The sequence below is a fragment of the Ranitomeya variabilis genome, chromosome 2 (genome assembly GCF_051348905.1).
Source record: "Ranitomeya variabilis isolate aRanVar5 chromosome 2, aRanVar5.hap1, whole genome shotgun sequence".
Classification (NCBI taxonomy): Eukaryota; Metazoa; Chordata; class Amphibia; order Anura; family Dendrobatidae; genus Ranitomeya; species Ranitomeya variabilis.
The window spans coordinates 934,452,702-934,478,302 of NC_135233.1; the positions used below are offsets into that span (position 1 = coordinate 934,452,702).

The 25,601-nt window shown below is 44.4% G+C and overlaps 1 protein-coding gene across 1 annotated transcript; it reads right to left on the reverse strand.

Annotated features, from left to right (window-relative positions):
• Positions 1-2,044: 2,044 nt before the first annotated feature.
• On the reverse strand, positions 2,045-24,125 carry LOC143804002 (uncharacterized). The gene is made up of 5 exons (XM_077281749.1): positions 24,046-24,125; positions 12,559-12,906; positions 10,674-10,805; positions 9,565-9,832; positions 2,045-2,111 (listed from the first exon to the last, which is right to left on the reverse strand). The coding sequence occupies exons 2-5, from the start codon at positions 12,761-12,763 to the stop codon at positions 2,045-2,047; spliced, it is 672 nt and encodes a 223-aa protein (XP_077137864.1). The 5' UTR covers positions 12,764-12,906; positions 24,046-24,125.
• Positions 24,126-25,601: the final 1,476 nt, after the last annotated feature.

Sequence of the window (25,601 nt, forward strand, 5' to 3'; positions counted from 1 at the left end):
ATAAAGATATTTTAAAAAAGTTTTGTGATGTAATTTCTTGGTTCAACGCCACCTTTTTCATGCTGATGCAGTGGCATCAGGGTAATGGGATTAGGGCTTGGTGTCAGCAGCTGTCAATGACACCTAGCTCTAGGCTTAGGGTACCGTCACACAGTGCCATTTTCATCGCTACGACGGCACGATTCGTGACGTTGCAGCGTCGTATAAGTATCGCTCCAGTCGTATACTGCGGTCACACGTTGCAATACACGGCGCTGGAGCGATAATTTCATGACGTATTTGCGATGTAGAAGCCGTTGGTTACTGTGCGCACATCGTATACAACCTGTGTCACACAATGCAATCATGCCGCCACAGCGGGACACTAGACGACGAAAGAAAGTTTCAAACGATCTGCTACGACGTACGATTCTCAGCGGGGATCCGGATCGCAGTAGCGTGTCAGACACAGCGATATCGTAAATGCATCGCTGGAACGTCACGAATCGTGCCGTCGTAGCGATCAAAATTGCACTGTGTGACGGTACCCTTAGTAATGAAAATGTGTCAGCCCGACACCCTCATTACTAAGCCGATAAGTAAACACAAACACACACATTGTCACCAGCCTATGTAGGAGCGTTAGTTAACAGAGCGAACCTACATAACCAGACAGCAACTGTTAATTTTGAAGAAAAAAAGAAAAAAAAAATTGCGTGGGCTTACCAGTGGTAAGAACCACCGCGCCAGTGTTTCCCACGCTGTCACACAGATGACAGTGTGGGAAACACCATAGGAAGACGGTACATAGGAAAATGCTAAACAAAAACTCAGCAAATCTGCAAACATTAAAAAAAAAATTACTGATCATGTGCACAACACTTCAGGATTGTCAGTGAATAAGCTTGCGCCGCAAAAACTCATCAAAATGCACATAGCCTTTGAGTGTTATTAGGTGTTTAGTTAGATTGTGTGTTTTTTTATCATTGTGACATTATGCTATAATCATTGCTGAAATGAAGGTAAGGGCTCCTGCAGGCGACTATATTATCGCTCAGAGTGAGATCCGACAAAACATCAAATCACACTCAGACCAATGTTATTTTTGAGGGTCATGCACATTTGCATCTGATATTTGGATCGCACTTGGTCATGCAAGTCAATGAGCCTGTGGAAAACATCGGATTGCACAATGGAGAAAATGGAGAATTTTTTTTTCTAAATTTTTTTCCTCACAGGGTGCTTTGATTCTCTAATTTAAAAGAATCGGATCACATTATGATCATCCTCTGATTAAATTTGGATCAGAGTGTGACTTGCATAACCGTTTGTCTGCATCCGCCCTAAGTCCAAATTATTCACTTACGTTTTCTTACAACTGTAATTGACCTTAAAAAAGGCAGGAAGAAGTGACACCCTACTTTATCAGACCCAAAGTAAAGTTTTAGAAGATGTATAAAAAAGCTAAAGGTAGACATTAGGCTGTAGTCACACAATGCTTTTTATGCAATGATTTTCGGAAAATTCAGTAAAAACGCACTAATTTTACTAGATTTTTGGAAAAGTGTGGCAAAAAAACTCATTGGGAATGTATCATGCTTCAAACTACAAGGTGGGCCATGTATATGGATACAAATAAATAAAATGGGAATAGTTGGTGATATCAACTTCCTGTTTATGGCACAATAGTATATTGGAAAACTTTTCAAGATGGGTGGTGACCATGGCGGCCATTTTGAAGTCGGACATTTTGGATCCAACTTTATAAATGGCCCACCCAGGTGTATCCATATAAATGGCCCACCCTGTACTAAAAGAAAATGTGTCTTGTAGTAGGTCATAGCTTACAGGAGAAGACTGCGGAGACCCCAACCAACATTCACCATGATCCCTCCCACACGTAACCCTTAGGCATACTAATAAAACCAGAACACTAGATTGATGGGTGAAGGTCAGTCACAGCTTTATTAAAGCATTTTTTATAACTGTCAACATATTTTTTAACCACTTAGAAAGGCACATAAATTACTAAACCACGCTCGCCACCAAATGCCCTGTTGTCTATTCACAGGCAGGTCAGCCGACGAGCCGTATCCATGTGTCCTTTCTTTAATTCCCTCTGTGACTTGTATCTAAAAGAATAAACAAAATGCCAACATTACAATACAAACATTAAAAGGGGAGGGAGGGTGGGACAAGCACCTCCGTGACCCGTTCATAAAGAGGGGAAGGAGAGGGAGAGGAGGAGATGACAACCTTTATAACCTCAGAAGAGGGGGGGAATAAACCATACATATTGATTGGCTCCCATCTTGTTACACACCGCCCACTTTTCATATTCATAAGTGTGGAGGGACACCTAATGTGGCCATGGCAACCAGGAAGGAAAGGGGCACTGCAGTCAGAGGCACCATTCTTAATCAGTGCCGTGCCTGCCAAACTGCGGAGACCCCAACCAACATTCACCATGATCCCTCCCACACGTAACCCTTAGACATACTAATAAAACCAGAACACTAGATTGATGGGTGAAGGTCGGTCGCAGCTTTATTAAAGTATTTTTTATAACGGTCAACATATTTTTTGACCACTTAGAAAGGCACATAAATTACTAAACCACGCTTGCCGCCAAATGCCCTGTTGTCTATTCACAGGCAAGTCATCCGACGACCGATACTCATGAGTCCTTTCTTTAATTCCCACCACGGAAGGATCATGTGTAGTGTTGAGCATTCCGATACTGCAAATATCGGGTATCGGCCGATATTCGCTGTATCGGAATTCCGATACCGAGTTCCGATATTTTTGGGATATCGGAAATCAGAATCGGGATCCATATTCATGTAAAAAATAAAGAATAAAAATAAAAAATATGGATATACTCACCCACCGACAGCCCCTGGCTCTCAGCGGTACAATCGGCAGCCTCCGTTCCTAAGAATGCAGTGAGTGTAGGACCTGCGATGGCGTCGCGGTCTTGTGATTGGTCACGTGACCGCTCATGTGACCGCTCATGTGACCGCGACGTCATCGAAGGTCCTTCACTCACTGCATTCTTAGGAACGGAGGCTGCCGGTTGCACCCCTGAGAGCCAGGGGCCGTCCGAGGGTGAGTATATCCATATTTTTTATTTTTATTCTTTATTTTTTAAATGAATATGGATCCCAGGGCCTGAATGAGAGTTTCCTCTCCTTCAGACCCTGGGAACCATCCAGGATCGCTCCCTATTACGTTCCGATATTTGTGTCCCATTGACTTGTATTGGTATCGGGTATCGGTATCGGTGATATCCGATATTTTTTGGTTATCGGCCGATTCAATCCGATACCGATACTTTCAAATATCGGAAGGTATCGCTCAACACTAATCATGTGTCCTTACACATGACTCCGACCCCCACCCATCAACAACAAGGCTTGCTTGATTCCATCTTATAGGCCTGTTAGAAAGATATCAAGCCCAATATCTGTAAGATGCAAGCCATTGTAAAGATTATAAGGGATAACTCAGGAGACTCTTTGCATGGAACAAGACAACTACAGGACACAGTTTTATAAGTGGTAAAGTCTATATTATCACACAGTGATTCAAACAGGTGCAGAGAGAAACTCAAGTCCACAACACTTGGTGTAAATATTAAACGCAGCTTAAACAGTCTATAGGAAACTTCAGAGGAAAATGCAATCACGCAGAAAGTCTATGAAGCACAATTATTCTTGAGGATACTTGACACGAATAAGTCCTTGGTAGTCCAAACACAGATAGATATGCTTATAAGGCAGTTCAAATAATATCATAGCACAACCAGGGAGGCCTGGGTAAAAGTCTCAGGTTTAAGCAGAGCAGCAACAGCTTACATGTCCAGCAAATGCAGATGGAAACAAACACAAGCAGCCAGATGGATGATTACTGGAAACCGATGTATACAGCAGAAACTCAGAGCTGAGTAGCAGGATCTCCACACAGGTTCACAGGAGCAGGTGCAGGTGCAAGTGCAAGCCAGGGAGTCATCAGGAGATGGATGCAAGGCAGAATACTCTAGCACAGACTAAAGGCTGGGGTGGAGTTATATAGCAGGAAGACACGGTGCACATGAGACCAAAGACGCCATCTTGGAAAAGGGCAGTAATGCACAAAAGGTAATCAAAATGTTCAGAGTCCTGACATTACTCCCTCCTTAGAAGCGGCCTCAGGACGATCCTGGACCTGGTTTCTCAGGGAATCTTTGATGAAAACAAGAGATCTTCTGTTGGGCATTGATGTTTTCCACAGGTTCCCAAGAGTCTTCCTCAGGGAAATATCCCTGCCATCTTATCAGATATTGGAGCCGTTTCCTGCGAATCCTGGAATCAATAATTTCCTCCACCACAAATTGTTCTTGCCCATCAATCACCACAGGCTGCGGAGGTAGCACAACACGTCCCTGGAAGGTATTAGGAGATACAGGCTTTAGTAAAGATACATGAAAAACTGGGTGTACCTTCATAGTCCTAGGCAGCTTCAGACAGCAGGCCACAGAGCTCACAATACCCTTGATCTTGAAAGGGCCAATGAATTTCTGTCCAAGTTTTTGTGAAGGAACATTTAACTTCAGATTCTTAGTTGATAACCACACGAAATCTCCTACCTTGAACATGGGTGCAGGTTTACGGAATCTACAGTATCAGCCAATCTCTTATAACGTTCTTGAGCCGTGGTAAGGGATTCCTTCAGAACCTCCAGATTTTGCCTCATCTCAGTCAGCCTTTCCTCAACTGCTGGAACCAGAGAATTAATCGGAGACCTAGGTAAGATACATGGATGATAACCCAGATTGGCAAAGAAAGGAGTGAACTTAGTGGAGGCGCTCTGAGAATTGTTGTATGAAAATTTGGCTAACGGAAGTAATTCCAACCAATCATCTTGGAGATGGCTAACATATCATCTTAGATATTGTTCCAACGTCTGGTTGGTACGCTCAGTTTGACCATTTGTCTGGGGATGGTAAGCGGAAGAGAGACAGACATTAATATTGAGTGCAGAGCAAAACCCCTTCCAGAATCTTGAAGTGAACTGTACGCCACGGTCAGAGATGATCTCATCCGGGACCCCATGCAGCCGGAAGACATTCTGAATAACCAAGTTCACTGTATCCTTAGCTGAGGGGAGGCCGGTGCATGGAACAAAATGAGCGGCTTTAGTCAGGCGATCAACTACTACCATGATCGTATTCATGCCCCCTGATGTAGGCAGCTCCACAATAAAGTCCATTGATATAGACCCCCAAGGTCGGGAAGGAACAGGTAACGGTTGCAGGAGACCCGTAGGTGCCACACGAGGAGTCTTGTAACGAGCACATACCTCACAAGAGAGAACATAGTCCTTAGTATCCTTCAGGCAAGTTGGCCACCAGAAAAATCAGCTTAGGAACTCTTGTGTCTTCTGTACCCTCCTTTGACCAGCCAACTTGGAGTCATGTACCAACTTGAGGATCTGCAGACGGACGGTCTCAGGGACGTAGATACATCGATCTCTGAACCACATGCCACCCTTAAAGACAAGATTAATATCAACAGGTGGGTTGGCCAGAAATACATCACCGTCATAAACCTCCCTGCACTTCTTCCACAAGTCCTGATCGTGGATAACTCCGATGAAATTGGCATCAGATAGAATGGTCTTGGACGGGGCTCCAGGTACGGAATCCGCAGCATGGATTCGGGATAAAGCATCAGCCTTCCCATTACGAGAACCTGGACGGTACGAGATAACAAAATTAAATTGATTTAAAAATAAATTCCAACGAGCCTGACGAGGAGATAGACATCTAGCGGATCTGAGGAACTCTAAATTGCGATGGTCAGTAAGCACTACGATCTGTTGTGCAGCTCCTTGCAGATGATGCCTCCATTCCTTGAAAGCCGCAATAATAGCCAGCAATTCCTTGTCTCCCACATTGTAATTCTTCTCTGCTGAGGTTAGTCTACGGGAAAAGAAAGCACAAGGGTGTAGCAGACCCTTCTCTCCAGTTCTTTGGGAGAGAATAGCCCCCAAAGCATTATCAGAAGCATCCACCTCTACAATGAAAGAAAGTGTTGGATCTGGGTGTATCAACAGCGGTGCTGAGGTGAAACAGATCTTAAGCCGATCAAAAGCTTCTTGAGCCTGTGATGACCACTTAAAGGGCTTTTCCTTCTTTGTCAAGGAAGTAATGGGACGGACAATATTAGAAAAATTTTGAATAAAACGTCTGTAGAAACTTGCAAAACCAATAACACGTTGGACCTCCTTAATGTTCTTGGTTACCGGCCAGTCAAGGATAGCCTGAATCTTACCAGATTCCATGTTCAGCCCCTGGGGAGAGATGATATAACCTAAGAACTGTATCTCAGAAAAATGGAACTCACATTTCTCCGGCTTGATATACAGATGGTTCTCTTTCAGACGTCTTAAAACAGCCTTGACGTGTTCTTCATGTTCCTGTAGAGAGTCAGAAAAGATTAGAATATCATCCATATAGATCACCACAAACTGGTCCAACAAATCTCTGAAAATGTCATTAGCAAGGTGTTGAAACGTTGCAGGGGCATTACAAAGCCCGAAGGGCATCACGAGATATTCAAAGTGTCCATACCGGCATCGGAATGCTGTCTTCCACTCATTCCCTGGACGAATACGCACCAAATTATAAGCCCCACGAAGATCCAGTTTAGTGAACACCTTAGCATGGCGGACTCTTTCCAGTAATTCGGGAATCAGAGGCAAAGGGTAACGATTCCGTACGGTTATCTTATTGAGCTCTCGATAGTCCACACAGGGTCTCAGGGACCCATCCTTCTTCTTTACAAAAAATATAGGTGCCCCTGCTGGTGAAGAAGAAGGACGTATGAAGCCTTTGGCCAGATTTTCATCAATATACTCCTTTAAGACTTGAAGCTCAGGTGCCGCCAAAGGATATACGTTACCAAAAGGAATAGCTGCCCCAGGAAGCAACTCAATGGGACAGTCATAATGCCTGTGTGGAGGAAGCTGATCTGCATTCTTCTTGTCACAGATGTCAGAGAACTCTTTATATGCTGGAGGTAAAGAAAATACCTGTACCGGTGGTTCCGTAGCTGTGGACTCGGGGACAGCTTCAGTTAATGCTGAGTTGCTCCTTGTTGGAAAGATAATCTCCTTGGTCTCCCAGTTGATAGTTGGATTCTGAGAATGCAGCCAAGGGATGCCTAAAATCACAGGAAAATGAGGAGAAAAAATTAACAAGAAAGAGAGTTGCTCTTGATGATTAGGCTCCAACAAAATCTCAAGGAGTGCGGTCTCCTGATCCACAGGCCTGGAGATTAAAGGTGACCCATCCACTGTTTCCATGGTAATTGGAGAGGCTCTTTGCTGAATTTCAATACCATCCATGTTCCTTGGCAAATGCGATATCCATAAAATTGCCACCTGCACCAGAGTCAATTATAGCTGCACTGGAAATCCACTGTCCTGTACACAGGATCTTAATTGGGAGAGAACAGTGAGAGTTCTTTTCATTTAGCACCTTGGCTGGTGAAGTCATAGAAGGTGAATGGAATACAGCATTTAAATTCAGGCTACATTCAGAGATGTCAGATTCATCATCATAGTTGTCATACTCCCCTACTGCTGCTAGCAACTTGTTAGGCCACTTGAGACACTTGGGACAGTTGATTAGAAAGTGGTCAGACTGGCTGCAGTAGAAACATAGACTTTCTCGAAGGCGATGCTCCCGGCGCTCATTACTTTCGCGCCTCTGAACAGAATCAATTTGCATGGGCACCTCCTCTACCTCTCGAGATGTTTTATCTGCAGGCTCTTTGGAAGGAAGGGAAAAGTTAGAAATACGGTTATATGCAGCAAACTTCTCCTGCCTACGCTCAGTAAGGCGAATGTCAATGCGCACACAATGCTGTATAAATGTTTCTAGCTCTTGTGGTGATTCAGAGCGAGCTAATTCATCCTTTACAATGCTAGACAGACCCCTTTTAAAAATAGGTAATTGTGCATAACTGTCCCAATTAGTATCTACCGCTAATCTCCTGAATTCAGTAGCATACTCAATAACAGAACGTTTAGCCTGGCGTAAAGACAATAAAGCAGATTCAGCGGTTACACGGCGATTAGGGTCATCAAACATTAATGCCATAGTGGCCAAAAAATCGTCCAAATTATTTAACCGCGGATCACGAGACTCAATCATCGGATTCACCCAGGCGAGCGCTCGTGCGGTCAGCAGCATTATTACACACAATACTTTGGATCTATCATTAGGAAAATGGTCAGCATGCACATCAAAATATAGCATACATTGATTCACAAAGCCACGAAATTTGTCGCGATCACCATTAAATCTGAATGGGGGCAACTTAGGTGGGCTAGCTGGTGGCGGTTTCCCAGATGGTAAAGTCGCTTGTGCAGCCATTTGTGTGCTTATGTCCTGAAAAGCCCGTCCATACTGGGACTCTATACCAGCAAGTTTGTTTTACTGGGCTGCCATGCAGGTGCTTAAGTCCTGCAAAGTTTGTCCAAACACTTGTTGATTGTGTTCAAAGCTTCCAAACTTCTTTTGCAGACCTTCCACATCTTTCTGCAGTGATCTAATTATGGAGAACACCTGCTCTAGTCTGCTTTCTGAGTCATTGTTCCAGCAGTCTCCTCTTTTGAGGCTAGAGTATCCTGTAAAGATTATAAGGGATAACTCAGGAGACTCTTTGCATGGAACAAGACAACTACAGGACACAGTTTTATAAGTGGTAAAGTCTATATTATCACACAGTGATTCAAACAGGTGCAGAGAGAAACTCAAGTCCACAACACTTGGTGTAAATATTAAACGCAGCTTAAACAGTCTATAGGAAACTTCAGAGGAAAATGCAATCACGCAGAAAGTCTATGAAGCACAATTATTCTTGAGGATACTTGACACGAATAAGTCCTTGGTAGTCCAAACACAGATAGATATGCTTATAAGGCCGTTCAAATAATATCTTAGCACAACCAGGGAGGTCTGGGTAAAAGTCTCAGGTTTAAGCAGAGCAGCAACAGCTTACATGTCCAGAAAATGCAGATGGAAACAAACACAAGCAGCCAGATGGAGGATTACTGGAAACCGATGAATGCAGCAGAAACTCAGAGCTGAGTAGCAGGATCTCCACACAGGTTCACAGGAGCAGGTGCAGGTGCAGGTGCAAAGCCAGGGAGTCATCAGGAGCTGGATGCAAGGCAGAATACTCTAGCACAGACTAAAGGCTGGGGTGGAGTTATATAGCAGGAAGACACAGTGCCCATGAGACCAAAGACGCCATCTTGGAAAAGGGCAGTAATGCACAAAAGGTAATCAAAATGTTCAGAGTCCTGACAGCCATCTGGCCTCAACAATGATCTATTGTCCCCTTCTAACTGCTTGTGCCTTATAACCACACCAAGCCTTTCTCTTACAAATTTCAATATCCGGGCATTGATTGTCCTCCTGGTGCGTTCTACAGCCATGCCATCTCTGGCTCCATGCCAGATTGCCCGGGGAACAATTTCGGACCAGACAAATATAAGTTCTTGTAAGAAACTGTGGAAAGGGCTATATCTGACCTCATCATTGTTATCAATTCGGCAATTTTGTAAGTGCACAGGTCATTACCACCAGCATGCAGTACCAGCATCACCGGACCCCTGGCTTCTCTTTCAATGTCCACTACTTTGGGTAAAACTTGTGGCCATAGCAAACCTCTTATCCCCCGCCAAGAAAAATTCAGGCCTCGAAATCCCAGGTTCCTCCCACCTGGGCGACACTCAGCCCTTTGACCAGCCCCAAATATGTGGGAGTGGCCTAACAGCCACACGGTTGGACTGCCAGCACCTGCAAATAAAAATGACAGCGTTAATTTAATAAATCTGGCCGGATATACCTAGAAAAACAAACTGAGCTCCATCTACCGATCCCCTGCACCTCAGAGTCGGGCAAACCTGCTTTGGCTGCCTCGGTTGCAGCACCAATTTGAAATGAGTGAGTCCTGTAATCCCGAACTGATACTCCTGATGCCGTCAAACACTTACCAAATAATGCTTGAAATTGATACCTCGTCAACGGCGAGCCGTCTAGAACCTCCCACTTCGTCTAACTTCCAAGTAAGCCTTAATTAATCGAACAGGACAAACTTGCCCTTCATACATATAGATCAGCAACCTGTACCTCTCCCGTCTGGATCTGTTTTTGACTTACGAAGGCGAAGGCGTATTGCCTCCTTAACTAATACCATGTCATCGAATAATAACCCCCCCATTTAGACTACTCTTCGACTGGGGGACAAGCTCGCTAATACGAAGCGCCCCAATTAAAGCTAAACCAAATGCAGCAGATACTAACAGTGACTCAAATTGGGAAGTGCATATAAAATTTGAGATGCTCATAATGCTATGAAGGAGGGCTAAGAAAATGGGGCGCAGGCATTCGTGACTTGGTTGCACCCACTTCCACTCTTTCATCGCCTGTCTGATAAGAAATGTTTTTGTCACATCGACCCATCCTAATAATTGAAAATAAAATGCTCTGCCAGATAGACGCTGCTGCGCTGATGAACCCGATATACCCTTGTCTCAAAGCTGACCAATAAATTCGACCGTAACTTCCAATCTGCATTGGTCAGACGCGTGTACTGGCCTTCCTCCTATCAATAAGCACCACTCCTCCCATGCCTTACCATAAGACTGCCAGGTCGATAGGGCAACCGAAGAATGGACCAGCAGCATTAGCTGTTCGCCACCACGTCCCAGAGAGAAAGAGGGCAAGGCAAGCCCACCAGCTGTGCATTGGGAAAACTGTTCTTGAAGACCTGCCAATCAAAATGTGGTAGCATGTCAGCCAGCATGTTATCACAATCCGTCATCTGTTGAGCCCGGGGCCATATATTATAATTCAGGCATAGCAGAGCCAGACGGCGGAGCAGGCATAAAACTGAAAGGGACATAGATGACATGAAATTTATGCAAAGTGTGGTTTTGGGGTGTTTAGTCTAAAAAACGATCTTTTTGTAGCTAAGCTATCAAACCAGAGCTCGACCGACACAACAATTGGAAATAGTTCACAGAAGACAGGATCACGGCAAACGCCTAGCATTTGCTAGGATGCTGGCCAGCTGTCTTTATACCATTGATTACCAAAAACTGCTAAAAAAAACCAGAAAATACTTCTGCGTTTGTGAATAACTCCAAATCCTGGCTCGAAATCTCTTTTGGCATGAAGCACGTGTGACAATTGTACATCTGCAGGAAGTACTTCCAAACCTCAAGATCCAACCGCATGGACCTAGTGACACGCAGTCTATGACTCGGTTGTGAAACCCCTCTTGTTGCCAAAGACAACCTCCATGAAAAAACTCTGAAGACAGGCATAACTGTGCAGGCAAAAACTAAAAACCCAATAGCGATTGCATTCGTTCCAATGTTACCTTCCGCGCTGAGCTCAGACCTTCAATTAAACTCAAGTTTTTTTGAATTTTTTCAGGTAAGCGAAACACCATAGCAACTGTGTCAATTTCTATGCCCAAAAATGTCAACGTTTGCACGGGACCGATTGTTTTATCTGCAGATAAAGGTATACCGAAATCGTTCGCTATAATTTTAAATTTGTTAATTAATATTTTGCATTGGTCAGAATTTTCGGGGCCCACAAAAAGAAAATCATCTAGGTAGTGCGTAACAGCGTTACAGCCTGTCTCATACCACACTACCCAATCCAAAAAAAGAACTAAAAAGTTCAAAATAGTAGCACGAGCTCCATAGGGAGGCACATATTATAGTAGTAATTGTCATCTACTCGACAGCCTAAAAGGTGAAAACAATCAGGATGTACCGGTAATAAGTGAAAAGCGGAGTCAATATCCACTTGTGCTAGCCAGGCCCTATGGCCTGCATCCCATACCATGGCTACTGCTCTGTCAAATGATGCGTATGATACGGAAGCATCCTCCAGCAAGATACCATCATTGACAGAGTTGCCTCTAGGGTAGGACAGGTGGTGAATCATTTGAAACGTGCCGGGTTCTTTTTTCGGGAGGACACCCAACGGAGAAACCCTAAAATTCGGAAAAGGCGGAGTTAAAAAAGGCCCAGCCATTCTACCTAATGCTACTTCTTTTGCAATCTTTTCTCGAAGAATTTTGTGATGAACAGCTGCAGATTTCAAATGATTGGAAAGGGATATTGCACATTGAAGTTTAAATGGAATGAAAAAACCGTGCGTGAAACCAAAACGTATTTGCCCAGCCGCATCTTTTTTATGGTACCGATTTAACCACGGGCCCATAGCGATTACGCTCACTGGGGTCCTTGCTATCAAGGATATCAAGGTCCAAATATCGATATATTCATTTTTCCAGATCTTAATTTTTGTATCTTCATCTACATGAGAACCAAGCGCGCTAACCCCACAATAAAAAGCATCTTTATGCACACTGGCCAACAAATTAATTTTTGAATTGTCTTTTGCCGAACAATTCGCCTTTGGTAGCTGATCCAACATTGCTTTAAGAACAGCTATTAATGTAGTACCATCGTTATAATTACCACTTGACGTTGTACACTCACCGAAACCAGCAGCTGGAGGAGGGACTCCCATAGATGGAGGAACTCCGGCTCCAGAGTATGCAGATGAAAAGTTGAGACATTGGCTTGAAGCCCCAGGAGGTGCACTCGGCTCAACCAGGCTGTAAGCCCTTGATTTTACCCTTGACTCCCTTCTGTCTCGAGGAAGGCCAGACTCTCGATCGGGGCTCGCAGACACGCTGGACATCTCACGGTGGCTACGGCATGAATGTGGGGACGGGGAAGATGATGAGTACGACCAACGGCGCCTACGCCTGTCCTGCCTTCCTCCATGCGAGTGTGTGACATGAGCATGAGTCACTGAGGTACTGTCAGGAGGCGGTTTTGAACCTATAGGAGTAGTGACAACAGTGGGTAAAATCTGTGTCTGAGACTGGCTGTCAAATAAAAATGGGGCAGATGGGATTATAGCCTCGTAATGCTGACCAACTTGTGTAGGGGCAATAAAGTGCTGTATAACTCCTGTTGCAGCTACCATGTCCTGTGCAGGGGTTATATCTTTCTGTGAGATACCTGATGGAGCGTTTTTATTTAATTTGGGCAAGGGGAAACTCGGCTCTCCTGAGGAGCCTGATGAGTGGGCGCTATTCCTGCCCCCCATGGCAGCTACCGCAGGCACTGAGCTGCAGGACGGACCCTCCATTTGTGCAGCCGCTATGACCGCTGTGTTATCAGGGTTCCTGCATTCCTGTTGAAGCTGCCAGGGGAGAGCAGGAGGGGTTAATGGTGCCAAAGGAGAAGTGTTCCTGCCGCTGAGCCACGCGACTGCTGCAGAGAACTGATGTGAGGGCAGCAGCTTCGTGGGTGGGCCTTTTTTCTTGGTCATGGCGCCGGCGCGAGCTTTCTGACAGAACAGGAGAGCTCTCCCTGAGGCGTGCAGGAGGGCGGGAACACCGCATGGACCGCCTGCCTCCTTGCCTGACACCCAACGTTGCTACCTTGTCAGTATCTACCGGCGGGACAGGGGACTCGACCGTGGATGTGATGTGGGAAATGGCTGCCATTGGGAGTTGCGCTGAAAGCGCTCTCAATGAGCTGAGGGGGTGAGCTCTGAGCCCAGCAACCAGGGCAGTCAGCCATTGCTCACCTTCTCTCTCAATCCTAGACTGCAGGGCCTCCAACAGAGGGTCTGCCATGCTCCTACCGGACAGCACCTAAAGCACCTCTGGGACCCGTTCACAAAGAGGGGAAGGAGAGGGAGAGGAGGAGATGACAGCCTTTATAACCTCAGAAGAGGGGGGGGGATAAACCATACATATTGATTGACTCCCAACTTGTTACACACCGCCCCTTTTACATATTCATAAGTGTGGAGGGACACCTAACGTGGCCATGGCAACCAGGAAGGAAAGGGGCACCGCAGTCAGAGGCACCATTCTTAATCAGTGCTGTGCCTGCCATCACTGGAGGTCTCACGGCAGCAGAATGAACCCATATGATCTGCTAATTCATTGAGGCAACAGCGTAACGGCCTCTAGTTATATCTTAAACCTCTCAGTTACTGGTTTATAACAAGTTCTGCATGGCAATAACAGTGACTTGTAGTAATGTGGCTTCTTATTTCACGTTTTCTCTTTGCACGTAAGTCAAAACCACAAGAGTTTGCAGTCTCATTTAGTACAAACGGGCTTTCACAAGTTTCCCTCGCTACGATTAGGAATCCTGTGTGACTGTAATCTCTGTGGAGAGAAATGCCCTGAGTAATGGATGTCTGCTCATAATTATGCTATTTTCAGCTCCAAGCTCTGTACAACAGTTACTGCTCACACAAACGCAGACGTCCAACAGGCGCTCTATACAAATTATTTATTACACCAATATTTATAGCTGCAGAACGGGCGGAACTTACACAATAAACTATGGAAAACGACATGTCTAAGCGGATACATGACTGCATAATAAATGTAAGATATTGTAATACGTTCTCCTAAAAATAAGGAACAAAAAAGTTGCTTGTTTTCTGCATAAGTGCTCCTGACATAGTGTATATGATGAACTCATGACAGACATGATGTGAACAGAGCCTAAGTACCCGGAACAGCCCTGATGATGTAAACATGAGACTTTTATGAGAGCATTTACCATGGCACACACCATACCCATGCCCAAATAATTGCAAGAAGTTTGCCAGACACAGGCAACATTTTTTTTTTTTTTACCATCAGTGGAAACACAATGGGCAAAATTAATTATTGAATGTTTCCCTTTTGTCTAGTTTTTGATGTTTTTCATTTGCACTTAATTCTTCTTTTATGTTGCACCTATTTTTAAAGTAAATTTTATATGTCCAGGTCAAAAAGGAAAAAAATAGGTGGCACTCCGTGATACAGTAAAACAAACTTTTCTTTATTCAATACAAGTAGTATATGGATGCAGGGGAATAGGTGCAGTGAGGAACAACGGCCGTTTCGCGTTGATCAGACGCTTCAACAAGCCCAGGCCAATTTTATATGTATTTGACTGTTTTTTTTTACTATTGTTATTGTGGACAAAGTTTGAGGGTTCACATGTTTTCATGATTCATAAATTACAACTTCTTTAACCCCTTTCCGACATCAGGAATAATAGTACTCCGATGTCGGACATCCTCCATTTGATGTGGGCTCCGGCGCTGAGTCCACATCTTTCCCAGCACATCAGCTGTTTTGAACAGCTGACATGTGCTCGGAACAGCCATGGGTGGAATCGCAATCCACCCGCGGCTATTAACCAGTTAAATGCTGCTGTCAAACGCCGTCAGCGTCATTTAACATATATTTCCGGCAATCGTGCTGAAAATCCACCCACCGGTGACCTCCGTCATGTGATCACGGGACACAGATGGGATGGGATGGCAACCAGAGGTCTCCTGGAGTCCTCTATGGTTGTCACTGTCAGCTTGCTGTGAGCGCTGCCCGGTGGTGGCATTCATAGCAAGTGAGTAATTCAGTTACATACAGGCGAACTGATCATCGACTGTATGTTGCAGAGCCAATCAGGTTATGGCAGCTTCTAGTCTCCCATGGAGACTATTGAAGCATGCCAAAGGTAAAAAGAATGTTTTTTATAAAAAATATATATATATATATTTACAGTATATATATATATATATATATATATATATATATATATATATATACAAAAGTTAAAATCACCTCCCTTTCACCCCATTCAAAATAAAACAATAAAAAAATTCAAACCTTCACATATTTGGTATCACCGCATTCAGAATTGCCCGATCTATCAATAAAAGAAAGGATTAACCTGACCGCTAAATGGCGTAGCGATAAAAAAAGTCAACACGCCAGAATTACTTTTTTTTTGGGTGCCACGACATTGCATTAAAATGCAATAATGGGCGATCAAAAGATTGTATCTGCACCAAAATGGTATCATTAAAAACGTCAGCACGGTGCACAAAAATTAAGCCCTCACCCAAACCGAGATCGAGAAAAATGGAGACGCTACGGGTATCGGAAAATGGCACAACTGTTTTTTTTAACAAAGTTTGGAATTTTTTTCACCACTTTGATAAAAAGGAACCTAGACATGTTTGGTGTCTATTAACTTGTAATGACCTGGAGAATCATAATGACAGGTCAGTTTAAGCATTTAGTGAACCTAGTAAAAAAGCAAATAAAAAAACAAGTGTAGGATTGCACTTTTTTTGCAATTTCACACCACTTGGAATTTTTTTCCCATTTTCTAGTACATGACATGGTAAAACCAATGGTGTAGTTCAAAAGTACAATTCATCACACAAAAAACAAGCCCTTACATGGCCATTTTGATCAAAAAATAAAAAAGTTATGGCTCTGGGAAGACGTGGAGCAAAAAATGAAAATGCAAAACCAAAAATACCTCTGGTCGTTAAGGGGTTAAAAGTCACAAAATTTGACACCTTTGTACTCCAGTCACTCCCCCAAGGACTGATTTTACATACATCAGACAGTCATGGCACAAATTTTGCACCATTTTGCCAAAAATGAGACTTTTTACACTTGAAGGTCGTACAACAGGCACAAAAACAGCAACAAATACCACAAGACAAAAAACACAATTGATGAATCGAGGCTCGTGTACTATCTTTGGCTTGTTGATTATGGAAATCTAGTGATATGATTATTAGGTTTTTCATGTATGTTCCAGCAAACATGAGTCCTCAAAAAAACAATGTTTACCTGCAAAAAAGTAAAAATAGAAACACATTGGAAAACCATAAACCGCTGCATTGCCACCAGGCTTTGGATGGCTTTACTATCACTGCACTTTTTCATCAAATTTATCAAGTGGTTGAGACATTTTTGAGACTGTCCCCTAAGACACTTCTGAATCTTGTTCTTCATGATGTTTTTATTGTTTGTACATGTCTCCGCTCAACTGTAAAGTGCTGCAGAATATGTTGGCGCTTTATAAATACAGTAGATAAAATCAAATGCAATTACAATCAGTGTTACTGGATTGTTAAAGAGACATGCCTTGTACTGCACTACATTATAGCTCAAAATGTTACTGGAAAGCACACATATTCCCACCACAAATATGGTTAAAATGTGCTAGCTCCAAGAAATGACATCCACAATGCAACATCAGGAACCCTGATGAGTAAGGGGGAAGTTGGAAAATACAGTATTTGTGAAAGCATGCACGAGAAAAGGCTGCTGAATTTCAGCTCATGGTTAACATGCTCTATTTACTGATGGAGACAGTGAGGTCAATAATCAAAGTGTGTAAAGTGTCCATGAGATCAGAAATTCTGGAAGAATTTTGGTGGTGTAAAAAGCGATCACTATTATTAACATGACTGCAGTGATGTGGCCAAAAAATGAAGATGTATCGGTGTAAAGTTATTTCCAAAAACGGTAGGTAGTCTTTTAGAAGTCAATGCTGCCGATAGTCATTATTATTATGCCTTATATAGCGCCATCATATTCTACAGCGCTTTGTAGACATCATAATCATCGATTTACCCAATGGGGCTCACAATCTAAATTCCCTATCAGTATGTCTTTGGAGTGTTGGAGGAAACCGGAGTTTGTATATTCTCCCCATGTTTGTGTGGGTACCAGGAGGAAACCCACACAAACATAGGGAAAACATAAAAACTCCTTGCAGATGTTGTCCTTGGTGGGATTTGAACCCAGGACACCAGCACTACAAAGAAACAGTGTTAACCACTGAGCCAAACTCTCTGTAAATTATATGGTTTTTACATATCAAAACATAGTAAAAGTAGGCCATTGACCATGAGGAATGGGCTAAAATCCCTCTGGATTCTGGCTATGCATCACATTTGAAGAAGGTTATAACAAGTCATGTGTCACGGGTTTACCGCGACATAGAGGAACCAGAAGACCGCAGGGTCTGATTTCTCCTATTCCTGCACTCGTATTAAATGGTGTAAATTTCTTTTGACAGTGCAGGGGTTAATCTGCTCAGTTGAGAGCTCCTGGAAGCTTTCCTGCATTAAGGCTCAGCTGCGCACTGTTAGCCACTCCCATCTCCTATATAAACTAGGCCATGGCTAGCCCTCATTGTCAGAGTTAGCATTGCTGCATGGCTGGAGGTTGTTGTTGGTGGTTATTAGAAAAGGCATTCAGATTTATCTGTGACTGTTGCTAGGTTTTGAGTGTGTGGTAATTCCCTTTCTTTTATTTTGGTTTTACCCCATCCTCCATTCCCTGGAGCATCCCTCTGCTATTTGTGTGTGTATATTTGTATGATTGGTGTTTTTGTTACCCCTGTTTGTATTATCTTGTTAGTCTGGTTGGTGAATTACGGTATACTATTACTCCCCTCTTCCCTGGGTGGAGGAAGGATACAGACTGAGGGATTCAGGAGCTAAGGCAAAGTATATGGCCCAGGCGTCTTCACCATCAGAAGTAATCTGGGGAACAGGGCAAGCTCGGGTGCCCCATAGCATTAGGGACAGGGAAAGAGCCCCTGGTGGCAGGACACACAACAACAGAGTCGTGACATCATGTTAGTCAAAGAGTGCTCTAGTAAGTGCTAAACAGGCTTGTCATGAAGGGGATAAATGTAGTATATAACAGCCCACGTAGTAAATAGCACAGCCACGTAGTACATAGCACAGCCACGTAGTATATTGCACAGCCACATAGTATATAACATCCCACATAGTATATAGCACAGCCCACGGAGTGTATAACAGCCCACATAGCATATAACACAGCTCACGTAGTATATAACAGCCCGCGCACGCAGTATATAACACAGCCCACATAGTGTATAACACAGCCCATGAAGTGTATAACACAGCCCACGTAGTGTATAACACAGCCCACGTAGTGTATAACACAGCCCACGTAGTATATAACAGCCCACGTAGTGTATAACACAGCCCACATAGTATATAGCACAGCCCACATAGTATATAGCACAGCCTACGTAGTATATAGCACAGCCACATAGTATATTGCACAGCCACGTAGTATATTGCACATCCACGTAGTATATTGCACAGCCCGCGTATTATATTGCACAGCCCATGTAGTATATAGCACAGCCCACGTAGTATATAGCACAGCCCACATAGTATATAGCACAGCCCACGTAGTATATAACAGCCCATGTAGTGTATAACACAGCCACATAGTATATTGCACAGCTGCGTAGTATATAGCACAGCCCACGTAGTATATAGCACAGCCATGTAGTATATTGCACAGCCACGTAGTATATTGCACAGCCCGCATAGTATATTGCACAGCCCATGTAGTATATAGCACAGCCCACGTAGTATATAGCACAGCCCACGTAGTATATAGCACAGCCCACATAGTATATAGCACAACCTACGTAGTATATAGCACAGCCACGTAGTATATTGCACAGCCACGTAGTATATTGCACATCCACGTAGTATATTGCACAGCCCGCGTAGTATATTGCACAGCCCATGTAGTATATAGCACAGCCCACATAGTATATAGCACAGCCCACGTAGTATATAACAGCCCATGTAGTGTATAACACAGCCACATAGTATATTGCACAGCTGCGTAGTATATAGCACAGCCCACGTAGTATATAGCACAGCCATGTAGTATATTGCACAGCCCGCGTAGTATATTGCACAGCCCATGTAGTATATAGCACAGCCCACGTAGTATATAGCACAGCCCACGTAGTATATAGCACAGCCCACATAGTATATAGCACAGCCTACGTAGTATATAGCACAGCCACGTAGTATATTGCACAGCCACGTAGTATATTGCACAGCCCACGGAGTATATAGCACAGCCCACAGAGTATATTGCACAGCCCATGCAGTATATAGCAATGTGGGCATTATATCCCTGTTAAAAAAAGGATTAAAATAAAAAATAGTGATATACTCACCTTCCGTTGGCCCAGGCGAAGCGCTTACCAATGCTCCTCGCACGCTCCGGTCCCAAGAGTGCATTGCGGTCTCGCGAGATGATGACATAGCGGTCTCGCGAGACCACTACGTCATCATCTCGCGAGACCGCAATGCATGGAGCGGTCACCAGGGCGTCGCGAGGAGCGGGAAAGGCCTGTTCTGGATCCGAGGGGCCGACGGACGGTGAGTATATAACTATTTTTTATTTTTTTATTATTTTTAACATTAAATCTTTTTACTATTGATGCTGCATAGGCAGCATCAATAGTAAAAAGTTGGTCACACAGGGTTAATAGCAGCGTTAACGGAGTGAGTGCGTTACACCGCGGCATAACGCGGTCTGTTAACGCTGCCATTAACCCTGTGTGAGCGTTGGCTGGAGGGGATTATGGAGCGGGCACTGACTGCGGGGAGGAAGGAGCGGCCATTTTGCTGCCGGACTGTGCCTGTCGCTGATTGGTCGTGGCTGTTTTGCTGCAACCAATCAGCGACTTGGGATTTCCGTGACAGACAGACAAAAAGACAGACAGAAAGACAGACAGACAGACAGAAAGACGGAAGTGACCCTTAGACAATTATATAGTAGATATAACATCAAGTGTGCATGAGCCCTAAATGTCAAGCTCGCAAATCAGCAGAATCCGTCTTCTGTTCTGTTTTACTTAAAGGGACTCTGTCACCTGAATTTGGAGGGAACAATTTTCAGTCATATGGGCGGGGTTTTCAGGTGTTTGATTCACCCTTTCCTTACCCGCTGGCTGCATGCTGGCTGCAATATTGGATTGAAATTCATTCTCTGTCCTCCATAGTACATGCCTGCGTAAGGCAAGATTGCCTTGTGCAGGCATGTCCTACGGAGGACAGAGAATGAATTTCAATCCAATATTGCAGCCAGCATGCAGCCAGCGGGTAAGGAAAGGGTGAATCAAACACCCGAAAACCCCGCCCATATGACTGAAAATTGTTCCCTCCAAATTCAGGTGACAGAGTCCCTTGAAATGAAAATAGGAATGATCCCAGGCTGTAGAAGAGGGGATCGGAATGCATTCTTGTTCTTTGACATTCTGTTCCTTTTTGATATTGTGCTGCCCAAGTGTGAACACGTTGGGGCTGATTCAATAAAGAGCTTCTGCCAGAATTAGGGCATAAAATAGTTGGAAATGTCACAAATTTTGCAGCTTTTAGAATTGCTATCCCAGCATAATATCAACTTTTTGAAAACTGGGGTAGAGCCTAGATGAAGGTCAAGGCTGAGTGTGGCAAAACAATTTCATCATAATTTAGGTCACAGATGAGGTGCAAATCATGACAGAAATGTACTCTAGTCCTTGACTTCAGTATGTTTCTTATACAGGTGCATGGCAGCTGAAACATGAACCAAAATCATTGAGGTGCACGCCTCATAATGAATTTGCCGCTTCTTTCTCCAGTGAGCACTTAATACTAGTTTTAATGAATTAGCCCTGTAGTGCATTCTGGTAGTATGTAAGTAGCAGTTGAGCCCGCCATACCTATGAGATGCTTCTGCCAATCGTTTAGCTGGCAGTCATCTTGGCTGACTCTCCCATGCACAGGAGTGCTCGGTCTGCCGAATGCTCCTGTATTCTCTATGAGAAAGTGTCATGCATCTGCTCCAGCTCAGCAGAGCTTCATCACGTTCCCCTATGTCCACTGCCCTCTACTGAGCACCATGCTGGGTTTTACAAGTGGCCTGGAGTACTCCCATGTCATCATCTGCCTAGGCTTATGTAAGGCCCACTAAGACACACATTTGTGTATTGTTATTAAGTGTATGTTCCCACTGTCAGGAACCGGCAGTGCTTAGGAAGCAGCACATGTCCGCTCCGTCAAAAGCGCTGCCGGCTTTTGAACGCATGTGATTCCACATGTGTTCATTGAACCATGCGGAATCACCGCGCCCAATAGATTGGACTGGAAATTTATCTTGCAGAGACTGAGCATCTCCGCAAGATGAATTGACATGCTACGGTCTCGAAAGATGCGCCGCATGTCCGTCTCCGCAGGGACGCCGGAGGTGTCCCTGCACGCATAGTGGAGATAGGATTTCTTTAAATCCCATCCACTATGCTGTAACATCTGGCCGCTGCGGGTTGGATGCTGTGGATTTATGCAGCGTCCAAACCGCAGCGTTTACTGACCGTGGGAACATACCCTGACTCTTGGTTCTATCTGTTTTACAGTGCCCCACTACCAGCTCGTGGCCTGCCTGTCTGCATTGTTTTGGACTTTCCTGTGTCCTGTCTGCCTGCCGCCTCCAGTGCTCCAAGTCATCCCTCCATACCTGCATTCTTGCTGCTGCATCAATGCCTGGGATCTGTGTGCCCACCCAGCCATGGGGCTTAGAGGATGCACCTAGCAAGGTGAGCCCTAAGGGTACTGTCACACATTGGCACTTTGATCGCTACGACGGTACGATCTGTGACGTTCCAGCGATATCCATACGATATCGCTGTGTCTGACACGCAGCAGCGATCAGTGATCCTGCTGAGAATCGTACGTCGTAACAGATCGTTTGGAACTTTCTTTCGTCACTGGATCTCCCGCTGTCATCGCTGGATCATTGTGTGTGACAGCGATCCAGCGATGCGTTAGCTTGTAACCAGGGTAAACATCGGGTTACTAAGCGCAGGGCCGCGCTTAGTAACCCGATGTTTACCGTGGTTACCAGCGTAAACGTAAAAAAACCAAACAGTACATACTTACATTCCGGTGTCTGTCCCCCGGCGTTCTGCTTCTCTGCACTGTGAGCACCGGCCAGCCGGAAAGCTAGCACAGCGGTGACGTCACCGCTCTGCTTTCCGGCTGGCACAGACACAGTGGAGAGAAGCACAGCGCCGGGGGACAGACACCGGAATGTAAGTATGTACTGTTTGTTTTTTTTACGTTTACGCTGGTAACCACGGTAAACATCGGGTTACTAAGCGCGGCCCTGCGCTTAGTAACCCGATGTTTACCCTGGTTACCCGGGGACTTCGGCATCGTTGGTCGCTGGAGAGCTGTCTGTGTGACAGCTCCCCAGCGACCACACAACCACTTACCAACGATCACGGCCAGGTCGTATCGCTGGTCGTGATCGTTGGTAAATCGTTTAGTGTGACAGTACCCTGTGCTTATCTCCAGAAGTAAACAATGAGCATGAAATCAGACATGCCAGATCAATATCTCCCCAACAATCTATTGTCCACTGCCACGACAGCCAAATCCATTAATATTGGCGGGTTCTGCAGACAATAGTCAATCGTATACAGTCTTACGATCGACGGTGGATTTTGAAGCCCACTGTGAATATCTATATCAGTTTACCTGTGCAAAACTTTTTGCACAGAATGAAAAGCAGTTTGTGTCCCTGGTAATTGTTCCTCATTTTTACTCAGTACAATGATTTACTTTAATTGCCAATGTGTTGAAATAAGGAATTGCTTTCTATCACATAAGGCCAAAAAATAAAAATACGGTTGTTTATGTGGAGAAAAAGAAAGTGATCACGTTAATATCGGTTCCATTTATCTACAATGTCCCAATCTCCCCGCGTGTTTCCCAAATCACCAATATTGTGTGACGTGAAACAAATGTAGCGTCATATAGGCATCCAAGTAAGAATCTACAGCTTTCCGTTTCTCAGATATTTCTATAAACTCACAAACCCTTCTCATCAGAAACGAAAGCTAAGAGCTCACGTTCAATGTTCATCACAGTCATTCATTGTGAAACTAAACAGCTGCCGGCATCTGCTGTTCGGTTACAGAGCTTTCTCCAGACAAAGTTTATTCACTGACATTTTATTCGGAAAAGTAAGAAATATATTGTAATTTATAAGTGTCTGCCAATATGAAGATAGCTCATCATATCGAGTTCCTGCTGCAAGTAACTATGAGTAGTGATTATTCCTAGCTTCCCAACAATAAATGTTTACCAAGCAGATTATACACATTATATGACATATATTACATACGGCTGTATATACAGGAAGAGAATAGAAGATTTGATCAACAGATTTCACAATGAAAAAAAATTTAAAAAAGTTGTTTCTTGTCTTTTCTCTTTCCAAGGGCCATCATTTTTTCATGTTTGCGCTAACTTACCTTTATGAGAGGTTGTTTCTTTGCAGAGATTGGATGAGTTTTCATGAAGATGTGTGCATGGTACTTTTCTCTCTACAGCATTCACTGTAAGGAAAAAATAGTGTGGTTACTTTACAATACTGGTTGCTTTACTAAGTTACCAATTGTATTTTTTCCCAATATTTTCCAATTAAAAGCCTATGTTTTTCAGCACTGTAAATAACTGTCCATATCTGTCCATATGAATAAGGTTGCACTTTTCCCTTACCTTTCCCACAAAAGCCTGAATAATATCAGTGGCGAACCGCAAATGGCATCTGGCCATGCGACTGCTATGGTGCCTCGAGGAGTGAGGGGCACGCCGGAGTCAGACCGCAAAGGCTGTGCTAGGGGCGGACATACAAACCGGGACACAGAGGCTCTGGGGGGCCCTGCAGGGTGCCTAATAATGAGGGCAATCTGGCCTGTTTATCCCACCATAGGCTTCGGGGGGCCCTGGCCAGATTGCCCTCATGTGCGGCAGGCAGGGAGAGATCTCTGTAGCTCCGCTGCGCTGCCTACAAGAGAAAATGGCAGCGGAGCTGCAGCAATCCATCCTGCTTCCTGCCCACGCTTCCTGTCTCACACAGCAGTCAGCAGCGCATCTGGATTGCATCATCATGCAGCACCGTGGCCGCTGTGCCAGTGAGAGGAAGCTGTCGGCGATGCTGTGGCTGTGGGAGAGCGTGCGGAGAGGTGAGAGATGCTGTCTGCTGTGTGTGTAAGTACGTACGTATGTGTGTGTGCAGAGATGAGTCGTGGTGTGTGTGTGTGCATGCATGCATAGCGCTGCGGGGGAACGTGCAGAGAGGTGAATGGTGCTGTGTGTGCCTTTGTGTGTGTGTAGGTGGAGGAAAGGGCAATGATGGGGGTGATGGGGGAGAAGGCAATGATGGGGGTGATGGAAAGGGCAATGATGGGGGTATTAGGGGAGGAGGAAATGATGGAGGTGGTGGAATGGGCAATGATGGGGTGGTGGGAAAGGCAATGATAGAGGTGGGGGAAAGGGCAATGATAGGGGTGTTGGGGGAGAGGACAATAATGGGATGCAGGGGGAGAAGGACAATGAGAGGTGTGGGGGATTGGGAATGGAGGAAGGGGGATTTATAATGGATTTAGGAATGGGGAGGTGGAGGAAGACGTTATTATCACTTATTATGTTTAGCACAGTCCCTTAGTATATAGTGTACTCACTCATTATACATAGCACAGCACCTTAGTATATAGTGTACCCACTTATTATGTATAGCACAGTCCCTTAGTATATAGTGTACTCGCTTATTATGTATAGCGCCACCTCTCAGTATATAGTGTAGTCACTTTTTATGTATAGCACAGTCCCTTAGTATATAGTGTACTCACTTATTATGTCTAACACAGTACCTTAGTATATAGTGTACTCACTTATTATGTATAACACCATCCTTGGTTACATACATCCTCTTTTATTATGTATAACACCGTCCCTTATTATGTACCATCCCCTCTAGTTATATATGATGCCGTCCCTTATTATATAGCTTCCTCTGCTGTTATGC

Bases quoted from the DNA above. Each gene is read 5' to 3' on its own strand.
- LOC143804002 (XM_077281749.1), bottom strand. From the start codon at position 12,763: ATGTCCAGCGTGTCTGCGAGCCCCGATCGAGAGTCTGGCCTTCCTCGA. The intron at 10,806-12,558 runs GTGAGTGTACAA...TTTGATTGGCAG, and splicing joins TCCTCCAGCTGCTGGTTTCG to GTCTTCAAGAACAGTTTTCC. The intron at 2,112-9,564 runs GTCAGATATAGC...TTATTCTTTTAG, and splicing joins GAATTGATAACAATGATGAG to ATACAAGTCACAGAGGGAAT.